The following is a 17709-nucleotide window of genomic DNA, read 5'->3' as shown; positions in this document are numbered from 1 at the left end:
TCGATAATCTCTGGAAACTTTATTGCATTCGTTACGTAAAAAATTAGATCGGTATCTGAAGTAATTTTCGAATAACTCCGCCAAGCAATCAAAACTAATTTCCACTAGGTATATCTGATAAAGTGAAATGCAGTTACCGATCACTATCATAGTCGATATTACGGATGTGAAACTTACCTCGAAAATAATAGATTTATAAAGCCATATGTACTATGTAAAGTGTAATTAAGTCTGAATGGGATTCTAATAAACGTTTTCACGGCAGAATAAGGTCCAAAAGCGTTTTACCGAGACACCTACTTGAATAATCGCTCAGAAAATTACAAAGATAAAACGACAAATTTTTGATTAGCCAAGAAATTGTTTATACCAATTCGCGTATCCGGGAGAAAAACGAAAGGAAACACATAAAATGTTCATCGTAAAAGTTAAATTATGTCTTCGTACATAACTCGCGAAGACAGTACGAACGACTATAAGGAAAAGTATTTGGAAAACATAACAGAGTTCAGATTTTATGACTCCGACATTTACAGCCTCATTAAAAGGGGCGCGTTCTGTGAAAGAGCCAATTTGGCATCACGTAAAAACCATCGACTTTCGCCGCGTAATTAATAATTAAATTATTAAACGTTTAGAACCAAAAGAAAGAAACAGATATCCTTCAACTCGAGAAGACTTATTTTCAATCTAGGAAATGTAGATACTATTTGATCATTTTAAACAAGCCTCTGTCTAAAGTGATTAAGGATAAACAAAAATATGCATCGCCTATTAACTATAGAAGTACTCAGACGAAAGGACAGAAGATGCCTCAATAGGAAGGATCAATTTTCACTCACTAGAAAGATTGGAACCTTTCTGATCGTTTTAAGCAAATTCTTTGCGTGCAGTGAATAAGGATGTACAAAAATATACATCATCCATTATAAAAGTACTGAAATGAAAGGATAGGGTGTATCTCAATGTACAGGATCAATTTCCATCCACTAGAAAGTGTAGAACCGTTTTGATCGTTTTGAACCAATCTCCACGCGAAATGATTGAGAATGAGAAAATACGAACAAAAATATACGTCACCCATTACAGAAGTAATCGGACACGTGGGAGGAGCTATAATTTCACGGAACATTTCTCGACGAAAGTACATACATATTTTGTTTCGTCTCTGTGAGCTGCCGGTCTGAGTATAATACCCGTGGGGAATCAAGGAAAGCGAAGCATTGGACGTTAGTAGGGCGATTTTAATGATAGAATCGGCCGTGAAATTTCATGGCGAGCTCGTGCACGCGTACTTCCGGTGTCTCATCGCCTGAGATCGTAAGCCTTTCACTTGCGTCAGCCGCTCCACCGAGTCATTAATTTGACCAGGCTGCGATTGCCTCGTTTATACGGTGAATTTATCGCCGGTGTACAAAACGAAATCGTTTAAACCCGTGTACGTTTGATCACAGAGGGGACGTCTCTCCGGGAAACGGCACGTCGTATAAACACGCGGAAACGGATCCCAGAAGTGGCCAGTTATACGCCTCGTTAAAATATCTGCAATCTTATTTTGAAAATGTTTGAAATATATCTTGTTTGAAATATACAACTGTCAAGAGTTGTTTGCTTTGGAGCGATCTGCAGGCGACGCCTTGACAAACAAAAGCATAAAAAACAGATGATAGATGACGAAGGCCATTCATCTCGCGTCAAACGTTAGGAAGCAAATGAACAAAACGACTTAATAACCTCGGACAAGAAACGGTGGCTTTTATTAAACCAACGTCATGCAATGGTGCCGCGCGAAACAACAATCACGTTGACGCATAAATCATGCAGATGATAGGTTTGATGAAAGCAAGAGAAAAGTGAGACATAAAAGACGGCCGCGTTCAATTGTACACGGCAATCTATGTAGACGTAATTCCGATGACTAGAAAGCTTTCGTTCGGAGTGAACTGTTATTACATTCATTAGCGCAATCGAAACGGTGTTTATGCGGCGCCGACGTTACGAACGAACGCGATGCAACACTCGCTGAACCTTCCCTTCACCTTCTGACGCTCTCCTGCCGTTTGCACAATACCTAGCTTTTGCACAACTCGAGGAACGCTTGTCGAGCGTGTTCCGTAAGATGAGACGAGGACAAGGACAAGGCCAAGTTCATTCGCGGATCATCACGCTTTCTATCTTAGCTTGTATTTCAAGCTATACACAGCATCCTTTAATCTCCTCTTTTTCATGCTAATATCTATGACATTCACGTGCACTGGAATATATATACGATATTCTTATTTCTTTATTTATTGTGCTGGTAAAAAGTATCGTTAGTTGAAGTATCGTTCTCGAAGGGCATTGCTTGGAAAAGAGCAAGGAATGTTAATGAGATAAATGCAGTAGCTTTTTGCAGCGTGATAATTAGGATAGAGTTTTTAATCTGTTTCCATCTATAGATATCGAGGAAATAGTTGGACATGATTGTTTGATCTATTCGTGAACAAATGTAAAAACGTCGAAATGTAAACGGGTCAAGGTATATGGAACAATCGGGCGAGTAATCGATAGTTCAATAGTTGGAATAATTTCATTCCAATAATGGAACGGTGTATTATAATAATAGATGATCGTTATTATCTAATAGTCTCGAAGGATAGTGAGGTAATTTTTTACAATGTCAAGACACGAAAGTGTCTTTGTGTAATATAAACAGTCTGACATTTTGATTACTCGATCGTCGACAGTAAGAATGAGGACGCGAAACTACGATCAAGACGCAACATTAAGCCTCGAATCAATAGCATTCCGTTACGATCTGACTTTGTTTGAACTTTACCTTTTGTTTGAACTTTAGAGCGATGAGCCTTTGTGACTATGTAGTCTCGTGACTACAAATATCATGCGAATATCGCCGAATAATGGTCCGCCTACGAAACGAATCTTATGCACAGTTAGTCATTTCTTCGTCGATTATTCTGCGGTTCAAAATAATCGTGTTAGAAAAAAGCATCTGAGAGCATTTCATTAACGTTTTATTTACAAAGAAATAAAAAATATTGGTAGATTACACAACAGGAACAATAATTCAATCATCTAACTGTGCGGGAAATAATTATCGCGATCATTAACGATACGTAATAAAACGAAACCGTAATATCCTCACGCAACACGCTAAATTCTGCTCTCACTTCCTTACGCGCTTACAAATCTAGCCGCGAATACGATATATTATCGAACGACCGTTGCACGTTGCGATACTCACATTTATCACAATTATTAATAAACACCGTGAATAAACTGCGCTTGATAAAGGTAGTCAGATCTGTCTGTAAATTTTTTTATTTTAATTTTACTTTTCTATTTTTATTGTTTGCAATATTATATTTATAGTAGAACTCCATTTATATAAACTTGTCGGGAAGCAACTAGTTTATATAATTGTTCACATTCATATAACTGGATTCGACAGGCAGCAGTTCATTTTATCAGGCATTAATTAAAGCTTTAGTCAAATAAATGTAGTTCATATAAATGTATATAATGTATAATGTACAATAATATTATAATTACAAATAATGTAACGTTTAATATTAATAAAATAATTTAACGACGTGAAACTATATAACATTCACTATAAATCTCGAAAGAACAGTTTAATGTCTCGTTAGATCTACCCGTGCAGTATGGAACGAACGACCATCCGTCCGATAATTTAATTAAAGGTTAGACACCGAACAGTTCGTTTTGCGCGCATCAACATTCCCCTGTTTATTCAAGTACGACGCCAAAGTTCAATCGCATACCAAAGGAAAGGACAAACTTTGACTCGTGACACGATCGACGTCGAAGGCTTGACATTTAAGCGTTGCCAATGGTCCCGTTTTATTTCCTTTGTCCCAGTTCGACGTCCTGTTGTTTTGAACTATCCTTTCGAGCGTGTGAAACGGATCGATCGCTTATAAGAATATTGAATCAGAACAAAGAGCACGCGCAAATTACAACAGTTTAAAAGCAACGTATACTACTCGAGAGTTTCGTATCATGAAATCTACGTGAAAACGATGAAATTAACACGTTTTCAACTGGTAATTTTATGGTAATGGTAAACTAGAAATCCTACATTCGCAAGTTTCTACAATTAAAAGAACGTACTATTATTAATTCATATAAATGAAAGGAATTTTTCTTTCGTAAAATTTTTTTCCACTTCAATTCCTCTGAATATTTATCTCATTTTTCATCAATTCATTAATCAAACTATTAGTTTCAATGAAGTCGATCAATTGGCTTATTACATCGTACAGTAATCGTGAAACTCGTCGTTAATGTAATGAAACGTGGAAGACGGCATTGTATAACCGATGAATTACAGCATAAGTATGGCGTAACTGGAAAGATTTTCTAAATTAAGATGTTAAGGCGACGTGGAAGGTTTTGACGTATATCAAATTAACTACTCCTTAAATAGAGGTTAATAAGACAGCACAGGTGTGAAATATACTTCATTGTGCACGTTATTAACCTGACATGTTCGATAAAAGAAATGAAAGTGAAATATTTAAGAAAACACATTTCGAAGCACGGCTTTCTTGTTAATTTCTCGGCTGCTCTGATCGAAATTCGGCGTTCAAACCCCAGTTTAATTTATTTACTTCTTAACCCTTGTTAACCTTAATCGAATAACTCTTGTTCACACCAATCCTTCGAAAGATGTCTTAATTTTAAATCTCTTTAATTGCTTCCAATTCGTTGATTCGCGTCAGCTTGACAACCGACGTGTTCATTTATGTACGGAACGCCTCAATTCATGTCTTGTAGAGGCAAATTACGAATTTGAATATCTCTCATGATCTGTCCAGATTACCATTTTCTAAGCCTTGTTCAGACCAGTTAAATTACTTTATTAATGTAAATCTGTTATTTACTAAACTGAAATTATCCTTTCAAATTTTAATATCCTGGTTTTCATTAGCCAAATCACTTGACTTTTATAAACATAAATTTCAAATCGAGTTACTTCAAACTAATGTGAAGGAGTCTTAAAATAAATTATTAACAATTTCTCCATCAATCCAGTTTTCACACAAACGTATCCTTATTTTTTAAGCAAGCCTTTTTGTACCAGGTTTTACATTTAATTTTCATAGTATCAAATTATTATCGCTACACGAAAGAACTATCAAATCATACGAAACTTCATTCACTTTGGCCTTATTAATTAATATATTAAATGCCATAATAAATACAATAGTGCGCCAATACCTTTTTAGCCACTACAAGTGACCTAAAACCCTTCCAAAACATCGTTTCTTTCGTCATTTCATTTGACTCAGTTCTATCTTTCTTTCACAATGGTCCATCTTCCCTTCCGTAACCGTACTCTTACCGTTACTGACTAACAAGAAAACTAGCATTTTCCCAACGAAGGACTAAAGGAATTGCTGGACACATTACACATTCGTATTGTTCTTTCCTCCCATGACGTACAAACTGGACTGTCACGACCATTGCTTTATCGCCGTGTCATCATAAAAGGCATTCGCGTGACAGGGTTTCTAGTCAGCCGACGTAGGTGGACTCTCTAACCCCGGTCTGCGAGTTCGACCATAGACATGCGGCTGGTATATTATGTAAACCGCGTTTCCTTACGAGTTCCATCTTACATAAACCTATGAAAATTGCGTAATAGAATACAATCCACGAGACGTCAGATGATGACACATCGAACTGGAGATCCGTCATTACAGGTGGCGTGCGAAATACAGTGAAAGTCTGCCGTCAGGGCGGCATCGCAGCCACAATGTTGTTTTGACAAATTTGTTCGACCGTTTCTAACGATAAGTGCAAGTCGTTTAAAGACCAATTGAAACACGGCGTAGCGCAGGTGACTTTGACGTTTTCTTAACGCATCCCGTGCCTTCACGCAGGACCAGTTTTCACGTATTTCAAAATCCGAATCACAGAAATCATTAAATGCGTGAATTTATTCACGCTTTCTATTCTTACCACTTGTAAACGTCCTCGTATATTATTTGTCTTTACCGAGTTTACATCGCCTTTAACACAGAACAGTAGCCACACAATGCTCGGGCGATAATCTCGTGGCATTAGATATAAAACGATATTTCGCGAAATTACAATATTTCGACAATTACCTGGAGATTCGTAGCTTGTAAGTTATCCGAGGATATCGTAATCTGACAAGTTATCGCAGATCCTGTTAATTTCGTGTTTCACGTTTTTCGTCCCATTATCTTGTTGCTAATGGCTTCCCAGCTGCGCAACAATGTGACAAATCGTGTTCTTCCGGACGAATGATAAATCAGAGAACAAATGCAAAACTTTCTACATTGGACTATGCTGAAATTGAGAGTTTTACCGACCCTCTAACAACAGCAAATTTTAATCTACATTCTTTTCTTACCTACTCAGTTAGGTAATCGAATGGTTTACGAAATTGCTACGGGAATTGTAGAAGAGCGAAAAACCAGCTTCACTTATGCTCTTATCTATTTTATAGACCTTTTTTTTCATTAACGAGAACTCATTGCGAGTCCAAGTATCGATTACTAAAATGCCGTTGCGACAGAATTCCTTTTCAAGCGAATCGTGCTTTGTTTTATCAACCATTCGTTTAGTACCAATCGGTAACAAGTAATTTGCTGTTAGCGCGAACGAAGCTCAAGAAAACCCCGTGGAATGCAATAATTATCGAACATTATATATGTATATATATTATAAATTTCAATTTTTTCATCGACAGAATCCATCAATTCAAATAGTTTAGAAGCATTAGAAAGAAGAAGAAATCGTGATCCTTCAGAGAAATTTCTCCAGCAATCGCATCGCTGTGAACTTTTACGCGGAAACGTTGCAAAACGGATTGATCGAACAGCGATTTGCATATACTTTCGAAGAAATGTCAGGCGTGAATGTATCTAGATGCGGGAAATGATCAAAATAACACGAAGTTCGTAGTGTGGCCTAATGGATGATAATTTACGTTCAAATTTATATTTGCCTTCTCGATTTGTGGAAGATGGTTCGTTCGGTAACAACAGTTTTCATAGTCACGCTTACTTAACGTATTGAGAAAAATAATCGAGATAGTGTAGTTCCGTACTTCTTTCCGCTGCATTATTTTCTGTCTTCTTCGTGGAATATTCAAAGAGCGTGGTTGCCATCGTGTTCACTACGAAAGCTATGGTACAGTTTAGACAAATGGTAGCTTTCAAGCTTATACGCGAAGTTCAAAGCTTTGTAGATGTACCGCGGCTGTCTGGGAAAAAAATTCGCATACCAAGCGAGCGGCATAATTCATCCGCAAAGAATTTTTACGTCACGATGTCTGTTCGGTGTAGGGTCGTAAATAATGCACGCCTATGCCAGTTGCGGACGAGGCCGACCGCCTGGCGTGCGACCGGATAGAACGCTGAATTACAATACTATAAACCTTTAAGAATAGTTGCGTAGGATCGTTAAATATCCAAAAACAGTTCTTGTGTCAATTCGCTGCTCAGTCTTGTTCCCATAGAAAGGTACAGGTAAATAATAGTGTCAATCGTGCATGGAGAATTTGATTAATTAGTCTATTAGGTTATAACGTTTCTCGTACCAGTTCTAAGTTTTACACAATGAAGGTCATTATTAAGAAATAGGAAAACGCTTCTACTGAGAAATTTATTAATTACACTATTACGCCACACGGTTTTGATATTGCTTATGAGTCTTAAACAGCGGAAGACGTTTTGAAATAAAACGTAACATTTTTTCATAGAAAATTCATATGATCTTAATACAGATCGATTAAAACATCTGAGAACTAAGACATACTTATGAAATGACATGATAATTTTTTTAATGACAAATAGTAGAAAACTATTTATCTCTTAGAGAAACAGTATTTGATACAGTTCTAAGAATAAAGAATTTCTTCCTTGTCAGATAAAATAAGTACGTATGAATGTATATCGAACTTTCGAATTTTTCCAGTGTTCAATCGATGTATATTGTATGTATACTTAATCGACGCTGTTTTATCGATGAATATTTAACTTTCTCTACTTTCCATGAATGTCATTCTTCACAATAAAGTATTGTACACTCGTTACATGAGTAACACCAGATTTTTCAGTTTCATTGGAAGTCCCATGCGACATCGACGGTTTTACCGCGGCAATGAACAAATACGGTGAGGCAAGTGTACGCGTGATTTTTATTCATCGAACGTTATCCTAGATCAACATTCTACGAGAGCTTTGAAGCCGCGGCGAGTGCTACGCAATCCGAAATTCCTTCAGATCCTTTTTTAATGTTCTCGTGCTCACGATTTTTTTCACGTGGCAAAACCGGTTTGTAAAGCACTGTCTAGCTCGGCAATGATTTTTAACCGAAACTATGATATTCATAGAAGTTCCAAATTATCTCCGTTAGAATTCTGTTCATTTCGATTTCAGACAGCAACGAATTATACGCGAAAAAATTGCTCAAGATTGAGTTTCCTTTTGTAAAAGAACCAGGAAAAACAATGTTACAAACGTTAACAAAAATTTTGCAAAAGGAAACTGATTTTCCCATGAATATTTCATAGAAACCAACAAGTAATGCAATCGAAATAAAATCAGAATTGCTTGAGGTATTGAAACGAAATCCGAGATAATAACAGAAAAATAAATTACGAATACGGTGTTCTATAATTGGGTATCTGAGTGGCCGCGGGCCGTGGCATCTATGTTGTGAAAACCGCTCGCGAAAGTCACTCGAGCGTCGCGATAATTAAAGGGAAAATATAGCACGAGGCGTGCTGCTAATGTGACCATCAAATTAATCGTGGTTCGCTCGCGCGTTACTCTCATCCTGGGCCGCACACCTCGTGGTTATAACTCGACCTGTAGCCGTTATAATTAATGTGTTAATCGTTCTTTGTACCTGCTAGTAATTATCCTATTGACTAATAATGCAATTTCGGGGACGGTGAATTGTTTTCTTTCTCAACGTTTGTCACGATCGAAGCAACGAGGACAGGCTTATTAGTTACACAACAAAATCATCTATTCGCTATCTTCGTCGAGGGTCAAGATAAAGATAATTCAACGATAACGTCTACCTTGACTCGCGAGAGTTTGCGTCTGTACCCAAGAACAATTTCTCTCGTAAATCGCCTTCTCTCGCATACTTTTGTAGCATTGAACCGACAAGCACGCCCGAGATAAATGATCGTTTTTAGGACTGTGAATGTGCATTAGGAGCCGGTAGCGCGTTTTAATCGGGGCTATTTTTCCTTATAAATCCAGGAGTAACTTTTACACGTACCACGTGAAACGATACAAGAGAACCTTTCGAATTTTTTGCAAGTCTCGTTGCTTTCTTCGTGCCACGCTTGTTTCATCTATCGTCATAATGGTAGCGTTGAAACAATATTAGGCGCCGTATTGCACGTGTATAGTATGTCGCATCACCATCGTCGTAACTGTTATAGTTATGGAATGCTGTAGCGTTGAAACGTGTATTTACCTGTTATAAATAGCAATAGATTGTATCGTTTACCCGCTGTTAATTATCTACATCTGCTGTATTGTATCTTATATTCGTTCTGCTACAATATTTTTCACCTGCGCGTTATTATATCGCGAAAACCTCGAAGAAAAGCACCTTCCAGTTTACCTGTTGATCGTTTTCTTAGTCTTCTTGCTGGCAGCTTCTCTCTTCGTGTTGAGTTCTACGTTTATTCGAAACCTTTAAATCACCTTTGGTCATATCCTGTAAAACCAGTTTTCTTAATTTTAAATTAAATAGGACACTGTTGTTTTAATCGTACCATTTATGTAATTTATTAGATATAGCGAATTAAATGTTAATTTAAATTCAAATATTTTAACTTTCAAATTCAAATTCTAAAATTTACATTTTTTAATTTTAAACGACTAATTACAGATGTGATCGCCGATCAGACGCCAGCATCTTCTTTCTGGACTCCAACTATTAAGACAGGCAATATCTTTACCGATGATAGCGCCGACTTTTTCCCCTCGAGTCATGGCTTGGTGCAGACCCATCCGACCGGTAACGTATTTAGAAGTGGTTTCGGCGGAATCGACAATCTTGGTAGTCGGGGGGTGACTGTCAGGCCACCAAGGACGAGACCCCTTGACTATAGCGAACGCGCCACGGCTGAATTACGACGAAATCCGGCGCTTTCCTCGCCAGACGAGTGTGCCAGAGCTTGTCGCGAAAATGAACCTCCGAGGATATGCTACTATCACTTCACTCTTGAGTACTATACTGTACTTGGAGCGTGAGTATCATCTTTCAGAATCTTCAGCCAAGAACAAAATTCATGAATATAAAATTCTTTCTTAACATCTTAGCTGCGATAGGAAAACAGAGATGAGAATAATAAAGAAACAAACTGCATTTAAATTCTCAAACTTTTAATTCACTTTCAAATTTTTAGTCTATTAGACACTCAAACTTCAAATTGAGACATTTGAATTTCCAAACTCAAATTTATGCAATTTTAATATTTTTTCATAATTTATAGGGCATGCCAAATTTGCACTCCCAACGCAACTAACGTCGTTTGGAGCGACTGCCAGTGCGTTTTAGCAGATGGCGTGGAACGAGGTATTTTAACAGCGAATAGAATGGTTCCGGGACCAAGCATTCAAGTCTGTCAGGGTGACAAAGTCGTGATTGACGTGGAAAATCACATCGAAGGTATGGAAGTTACCATTCACTGGCACGGTGTATGGCAAAGAGGAAGCCAATATTACGATGGCGTACCGTTTGTAACGCAATGTCCTATTCAGGAGGGTAGCACATTCAGGTAACTATAAACCAATTTTGTTTCTTCATTTCGCTTTTCTTTCCAAACATTTCGCTTTTCTCTTCATACATTTATCACGTGCTTGTGTACACATAGGTACCAATGGTTAGCTGGGAACGAAGGTACGCATTTCTGGCATGCTCACACAGGATTACAGAAAATAGACGGTCTCTACGGAAGTATCGTAATACGTCAACCACCAAGCAAAGACCCTAACAGCAACCTTTACGACTACGATCTCACTACCCACGTTGTCCTCCTTAGCGACTGGTTCCACGAGAACGCGGCCGAGCGTTTCCCTGGTCGTCTTGCAGTTAACACCGGTCAAGCGCCTGAAAGCGTATTGATCAACGGGAAAGGGCAATTCAGGGTACAAATCGTCAAATTTATCCTCGTTATGTTATGTCTTGTTTTTGCATCTTTGAAAAATATCTACGATACCTATAAATTAAGTCGTAATCATATATGTCCTTACTTCGTTCACTTTTCCTTTCTCTCTGAGTCTGTTTCTAATTGTCTGGACATCCTAATAAAAATTTCTTCACCCAGAATTGGAACCTTACTCACGTATAAATTTTCCATCATTTTGGTGAATCTTATTTCATCAGTCTCAATTTCAGTGTCTCAACTATTCGCAAGAATTATTCATAACTACATAATCTTTTATACTGTGTTTCCTTCTCCTCATATTTTTTAATGATCACTTCCTTACCCAAAATAGGATCTTGACTAATATATAAATGTATAATTAGTCTAGTGACTTCATATTTCAATGTTTATATCGTGTAGAAAAATTATTTACCACTGCACATACCCTCTTACTTACTTACTTTACTTTCTTTTACTTCTCTTTTACATCTTAATAAATCTTGCCGCCCAAAATAGGAACCTCATTAGCATATAAATTTCCAATCACCCCAATGACGGAATACCATAGTCACCGCATCTAAAATCTCTCATTCCTCTACTAGATTTTAATAAATCTCGTCACTCAAAACACGACCTCCATCAGCATATAAATTTTCAATCATCCCCATGATCTCATATTTCAGTCTGTAAACTGACTGAAAAAATCCTGAAACTCTGATGAAGCCCCATACAAACGACGTGAGACATTCTAGAACCCGTTTCTGTCCGCAGGATCCCAACACCGGTTTCATGACGAATACACCCCTGGAGGTGTTCACTATAACTCCCGGCCGTCGTTATCGTTTCCGACTGATCAATTCCTTTGGATCGGTCTGTCCATCTCAGATCACGTTCGAAGGTCACTCCCTTACCGTGATCGCGACCGACGGAGAAGCAGTCCAGCCAGCCACCGTGGACACGATCATCTCATTCTCCGGTAAAAATCCTCTAACCTCGATTACTCGATTTTTTATACCCTCCGAGATCAGAGGGAAAGCGCAATCGCTTTTATTTTCCTAGACTTTAATTGAGGTACGGTTGTGAAAGTGAAGTATCTACTTGTATGATTTACAGGCGAACGATACGACTTCGTAATAAATGCGGATCAACCGGTTGGCGCGTATTGGATTCAAGTTCGTTCGCTCGGCGAATGCGGTATTCCGCGTGCTCAACAGTTAGCCATACTACGATACGCTCGTGGTCCTTACCAACCGACTACTACGGCACCAACTTACGATTTTGGTCTCCCGCAAGGTGTTGTAAGTGTCACAAATGTCATTACCTTAAATAAAGAGCCATACTTTGAGTAGAAGTAGTTCCTTTAATTGCAGGAATTTAAATAAAGTAAATGTTAAGCAAACGAACCAAATTAGTGCAATAAAGTACTTCTTCTAGACAGGTAACGGGAACAGCCTTGTTTCTATGGGTGGAAAGGATCCAAAAAGATTCAATAAAATAAAATAATCTTTAGAATTTTGTCATTAATATCTATAGGCAATTGATGGAATGAAGAATATGTCTTAGGAAATTTAAAATAAAGCAAGAAACTAATCCGTCAATGATCTATATGTATCGTTTATACTTATCAGCTACGGTCAACTATAGATAACACAGAAATCGAAGAACTTTCTATCTTACCAGTAGTAGATAAAGAGACTCGATATTTCCTGATTACCAAACCACTTATTTGCAGGTACTGAATCCTCTGGACGCGATTTGCAATCGTCAACGAGATGACGCGATTTGCGTGAGCCAGCTGAAGAATGCTCGTCAAATTGATCAAGGAATTCTTCAACAACGTCCAGATGTGAAAATATTCTTGCCATTCCGCTTCCTCTTCTACAGGCCAGAAGAAGTCTTCCAGCCTCAAACGTATAATCGATTCTTGGGTAAGCGGCCTTACGGACGATTTCAAAATCGCACTAGGTTCCTTTCTTAAAGGATGGCTTCTTTTTCCTTTGATCTGTCGCAAGAATTCATTACCATCGAATCCATTAAGATGGAATTCAAACCAAGCCGTTTATCATTCCGCGTTTGTACTTTTCACAGTCGCCCCGACCGGAGATCATGTAATCTCTCTCGTCGATGAAATCTCGTTCACATTTCCGCCGGCGCCTCCGCTTTCGCAAATCGATGATATCCCGCCCGAACAGTTTTGCAACGGTGACAACAGGCCTGCTGACTGCGGCGCTAACTGCATGTGCACCCATCAGGTTGATATCCCGCACAACGCGGTCGTCGAAGTGGTTCTCGTAGATGAAGGTACGATCTTTTTCTAAAAAAAGAACTTTGGAAGCATATGAAGATCGTAGAACAAAAACGTGATGAGTCATATTTTTCATTTTATCAAGGCAATATCCTCTTATTAAATTTTATCTACATATTTTCATCATTCTCTTATTTTTCATAAAATTTCATAAATTTATATATATTATTAATACTTCAATTTCATACTAAGATGCTTTCCTTTACCAATCAGGTAACGTGAAATTTAGAAAATCAAGAAAAGCGGACTAACCATGTTTCTCTTATGTAGTCTTCATATACAATATATACATATACACACTAGCATTGTCTTAACTCGCTGGGATTTTATTTCGTTAGCTAGTCCATCGGTTTGTGAAGTTAATTTCGTGGAGTAATAATAAGTAAGGTCAGACATTCGTAACTCTCTCGTGTTCGATGAAGACGGAATACACTTGGGATTTTCTAAAGATGTATAAAGTCCTAGAAATATTAAGTTCTAGAAATAAAACCCGTGGCTTTTTGATGTTGTATTGCTGTAAATCAAATTCCAAGTGCATATACCCTTTACAAATCTGGATATATAGAAAGTAATTCTATGGTTTGATTAATTTTTCTACAGTTCAGCAACCCAATCTGTCGCATCCTTTCCACCTACACGGTTACGCTTTCAATGTAATTGGTATCGGTCGCTCCCCGGACAAAAACGTGAAGAAGATCAATCTGAAACACGCGTTGGATCTCGATAAAAGGGGTCTTCTCAATCGACAGTTCAATTTGCCACCTGCCAAGGACACTATAGCTGTTCCAAACAATGGCTACGTCATTTTCCGCTTCCGCGCAGACAATCCTGGTGAGCGAAACTGCGCAACGCGATTACACGTTTATAATTCAAATCATTGCAATCATTCAACGTCATTTCTCCTTTTCAGGATACTGGCTGTTCCATTGTCACTTCTTATTCCACATCCTTATCGGAATGAATTTAATTCTACACGTTGGAACACATGCCGATCTTCCACCAGTGCCGCCGAATTTCCCAAGATGCGGAGATCACCTACCGCCCATAACACCGCCATCGTTATTAGACTCATTTCACTGATCCATCCTAAGGAAAGTGAGAAATTAGAGGCGGTCCAAAGCATACACGATATTTTTAGCGTATTCCTGTAAAGTAGTCAGTATGCTGTAGCGAATCTATTTCGTAAATCTTCCTCTCGTTAGGTCGTTCGTCAGAGAACGCTCTACGCGAGAAACAAAAAAAATGGAGGAACAGAGCGAGCGAAAGAGTGTATGAGAGAGAAAGAGAGAGAGAGAGGGAGGGAGAGAGAGAAAGAGTCAGAGTGAAAGATGAGAGTAAAAGAGACTCATGGTCTTCGAAAATACGAGGTTCATGAATCAAACGATAGGAGAACAGGCGGAAAGAGAGTTCTTAATCAGGCACACCAACAAACATCCCTTTTGCTGCCGCAATGGCGATCGTTCCCAAAAGACGGTAACGAATCCACTCGCTGGCAACAGCCAATATTTATTATGTCCTAGATGCTTTACTTTGCCACTTTATGCGAATCAACGACCCATTTCAATTACGTGACAAGAAAGAAACGTGTCAAGAAAGAACGACGCCGGTGATCTATACACCGGTACTCGAGAGTATCCTCAGCCGGTTGCCGAAAGGAAATCGCGAAAAGTTACTAACATTTGTAACTGTGTACATAATGTAGAAATAATTGTGTTACATTTTAACAAGACATTAACGTGGGAGTTGTTTGGGATAAAATGGCGCGCGGAGGAATCTTTGCGAAAACAACGCGCACGGCGTGGAAACCTTTCACCATGAGATGATCGATCAGCGATCATTAGAGTAACGCTGTTTAAGGATATTCGATCCGTTTCATTTGAATGAGCGTAGACCGCTAGCTTGAGCGAAATGGCCCGATACACGAGCGACGAAACGCTTCGCTGGATCGAGTGCAGGTTCCTAAAGTGGCCTTTTTAGTTAGGAAGGAAAATTCGTGCCCATAATTGGCGCATGTGGCTTTCGTTCTTGTCCTTGTCAGCATTTCAAGTAGTGCAGTTAGGGTATATACATACTGGAGGAAAGGTAACTTTAGCGTATCACCTATATGTGGAGAATTAAAAGAAATGAGAAAAGATACAAAAAATATTCGTAGATAATTAGTGTCAAAGAAGATGGTTGGAATGTCGAAGAAATTTCTCGACGTAGCCGCGGATGTATCGGTATTTCCGTTCACCTTTTACGAAATACACGCACCAGGCTGCGTCGTTACTTGCCTTCCTCTTTTTGTTCTAGAAATTAACGATTTACGATACTATTCATTATTTATTTTGCTCAGCATGAAATTTCGACTTAATCTCGGGCACGTTCGATTCCTCGCTGAGCTTAACACAGCGGGCGAACCATTTCATTGGTCATTTGCGAACATTGAATCCTTGAATCAATACTCGATCAACTATAATGTATATTCAGGCTATACTTGTTCTTATAGTACTTAACCATTTTTCGAATGACAGTCGATATTTTATCGTTAAATAAGCAAACATTAGCACGTAGACAGATTTGCTGTCGCTGATTTATACATACCTATATATTTCTACACTTATTCATGGTGCTTCCATTTTTCCTTCTACTATTTTTTTGTTTTATTCTATCACGATATTAGAGAATTCATGTTAAAACAACTACTAGCAACTCACAATTACAACGCTTGATACCGTTGAGAGCGATCACGACTCAGTGCTAACTGCATCCTCGCGAGTCGCGCACGACAAACACACGTGCACCACGTCACGATACTCGCCGTTTTGTAGATAATATTCTTCTATTTCACTTCGCTAAATACACTCGACAAAACCGTTAAAACACGAAATACTCGATCGTGGCGATACTTAATCACTGACGGATTAACATGGTGTACGTCGTCTATACAGATATGTATTTTATGATGTCGCTGTTTAGCGATGATAGCACGTTTGTTTCGTAGAAGAGAGTGTCTCTGACGTTGCACGGCCCGCTATGGAACCCCTGTGATTTATTTCACGTAATTTATGGTGGAGAAGCTCAACCTTTCTAACAGGAAAGAAATAACAACCAGAGGTACTCTCTTTGGTATTGTTAAAGATAAAACACGTACGCTAATCTTCGTTTTCAGAATTTTTTCTGCGAGACCATTTATTTTTATTGGCCTGCCTTGAATTTCTCAGGGCAACGTTCTTTGACACGTGTTCGATAAGGGCAAGTTTTCGAAAACGAAGAACTGTCATTAGTCAGACGTTCAATCATTATTTATTTATGAAAAATTTTGTTTCTCTACACGAGTTTCGTGTTGACAAAGGATATTGAAATATTGCATGTTATTTCTGTTACGAATTAATTTTCTTCCCCTTTTAACTTATTTATACACTTTTGATGGTGGATCTATAACGTACAAATACACTTTTATAAGATCAACTAGCAGAGATTGTCACTGAATGTACAGAAAAGTGTCACTAAAAACGTACTGTATGCTTAACCAAAATGTTCACTGACAAAATTACAAAAAGTCGAACATTTCTAATAATAATTTATGCAACGAAAATTTCTGACAGATTCAGCGATTATTGTCCACATGAAGAGATGAGTTTTCGTGTTTTTTGTACAGGTAGTGTTTAAGCGAGTAATTCGCGTATATGCCGTTATCAAGTGAAGATGTACATTTAATAATAAATTTTTTTTTAAAAGCTCGACTATCTTTTTACTTTTGTCGATGAAAATCTCATAATCCCATTGCATGGTCTATAAAAGATCATTTCATTCTTTTATCACTATGCTACGTGATAAGATGCTGACCTAACTTTCTTAAAAACCGAGGACAACGACCATGCATGAAACTAGAATACTGTTATCGTTAACGTTAACAAGTTCCGCGTTAAATGAAGTTGCAAAAGTAGCGGTACTCAGATTCAGTCAATTAAGCCAGAGGAGAACAGCACGCTTAACCCGGATATGTGATCTCTTCCGAATAACTAACGGCGTCACATTCAATGAAAGGAACATTCAAGAGATCTCGTTTCGAAATGTATTAGTTCGTAACTTGGTTAAACGTGATATTTAAACATTTTCAATAACATTTTTCGTTATTGGTATTTAATTTTATTTGATTAGATGTTTATTAAAAAACTGCAGATTTTTATGCACTTATAGGAAATTTGGAGACGTAAAAGTACACAAAGATATATAAAATATTGAA

General features: G+C 38.0%; 1 protein-coding gene across 1 annotated transcript in view; it reads left to right on the top strand.

Annotated features, from left to right (window-relative positions):
- The window catches only part of LOC100749598 (laccase-1-like), a 46491-nt gene extending 29560 nt beyond the window's left edge, over positions 1 to 16931 (top strand). Inside the window, exons 2-10 of the mRNA XM_003490926.4 lie at positions 9916 to 10276; positions 10523 to 10807; positions 10904 to 11177; positions 11948 to 12152; positions 12290 to 12474; positions 12909 to 13104; positions 13265 to 13477; positions 14082 to 14312; positions 14392 to 16931. Of these exons, the coding sequence (XP_003490974.1) occupies positions 9916 to 10276; positions 10523 to 10807; positions 10904 to 11177; positions 11948 to 12152; positions 12290 to 12474; positions 12909 to 13104; positions 13265 to 13477; positions 14082 to 14312; positions 14392 to 14561 (2120 nt within the window). The 3' untranslated portion in view covers positions 14562 to 16931. The remainder of the gene's footprint in view (positions 1 to 9915; positions 10277 to 10522; positions 10808 to 10903; positions 11178 to 11947; positions 12153 to 12289; positions 12475 to 12908; positions 13105 to 13264; positions 13478 to 14081; positions 14313 to 14391) is intronic.
- Positions 16932 to 17709: the final 778 nt, after the last annotated feature.

The sequence above is a fragment of the Bombus impatiens genome, unplaced genomic scaffold (genome assembly GCF_000188095.3).
Source record: "Bombus impatiens unplaced genomic scaffold, BIMP_2.2 scf_0487, whole genome shotgun sequence".
Classification (NCBI taxonomy): Eukaryota; Metazoa; Arthropoda; class Insecta; order Hymenoptera; family Apidae; genus Bombus; species Bombus impatiens.
This window is presented reverse-complemented; position numbering and strand designations above follow the sequence as displayed.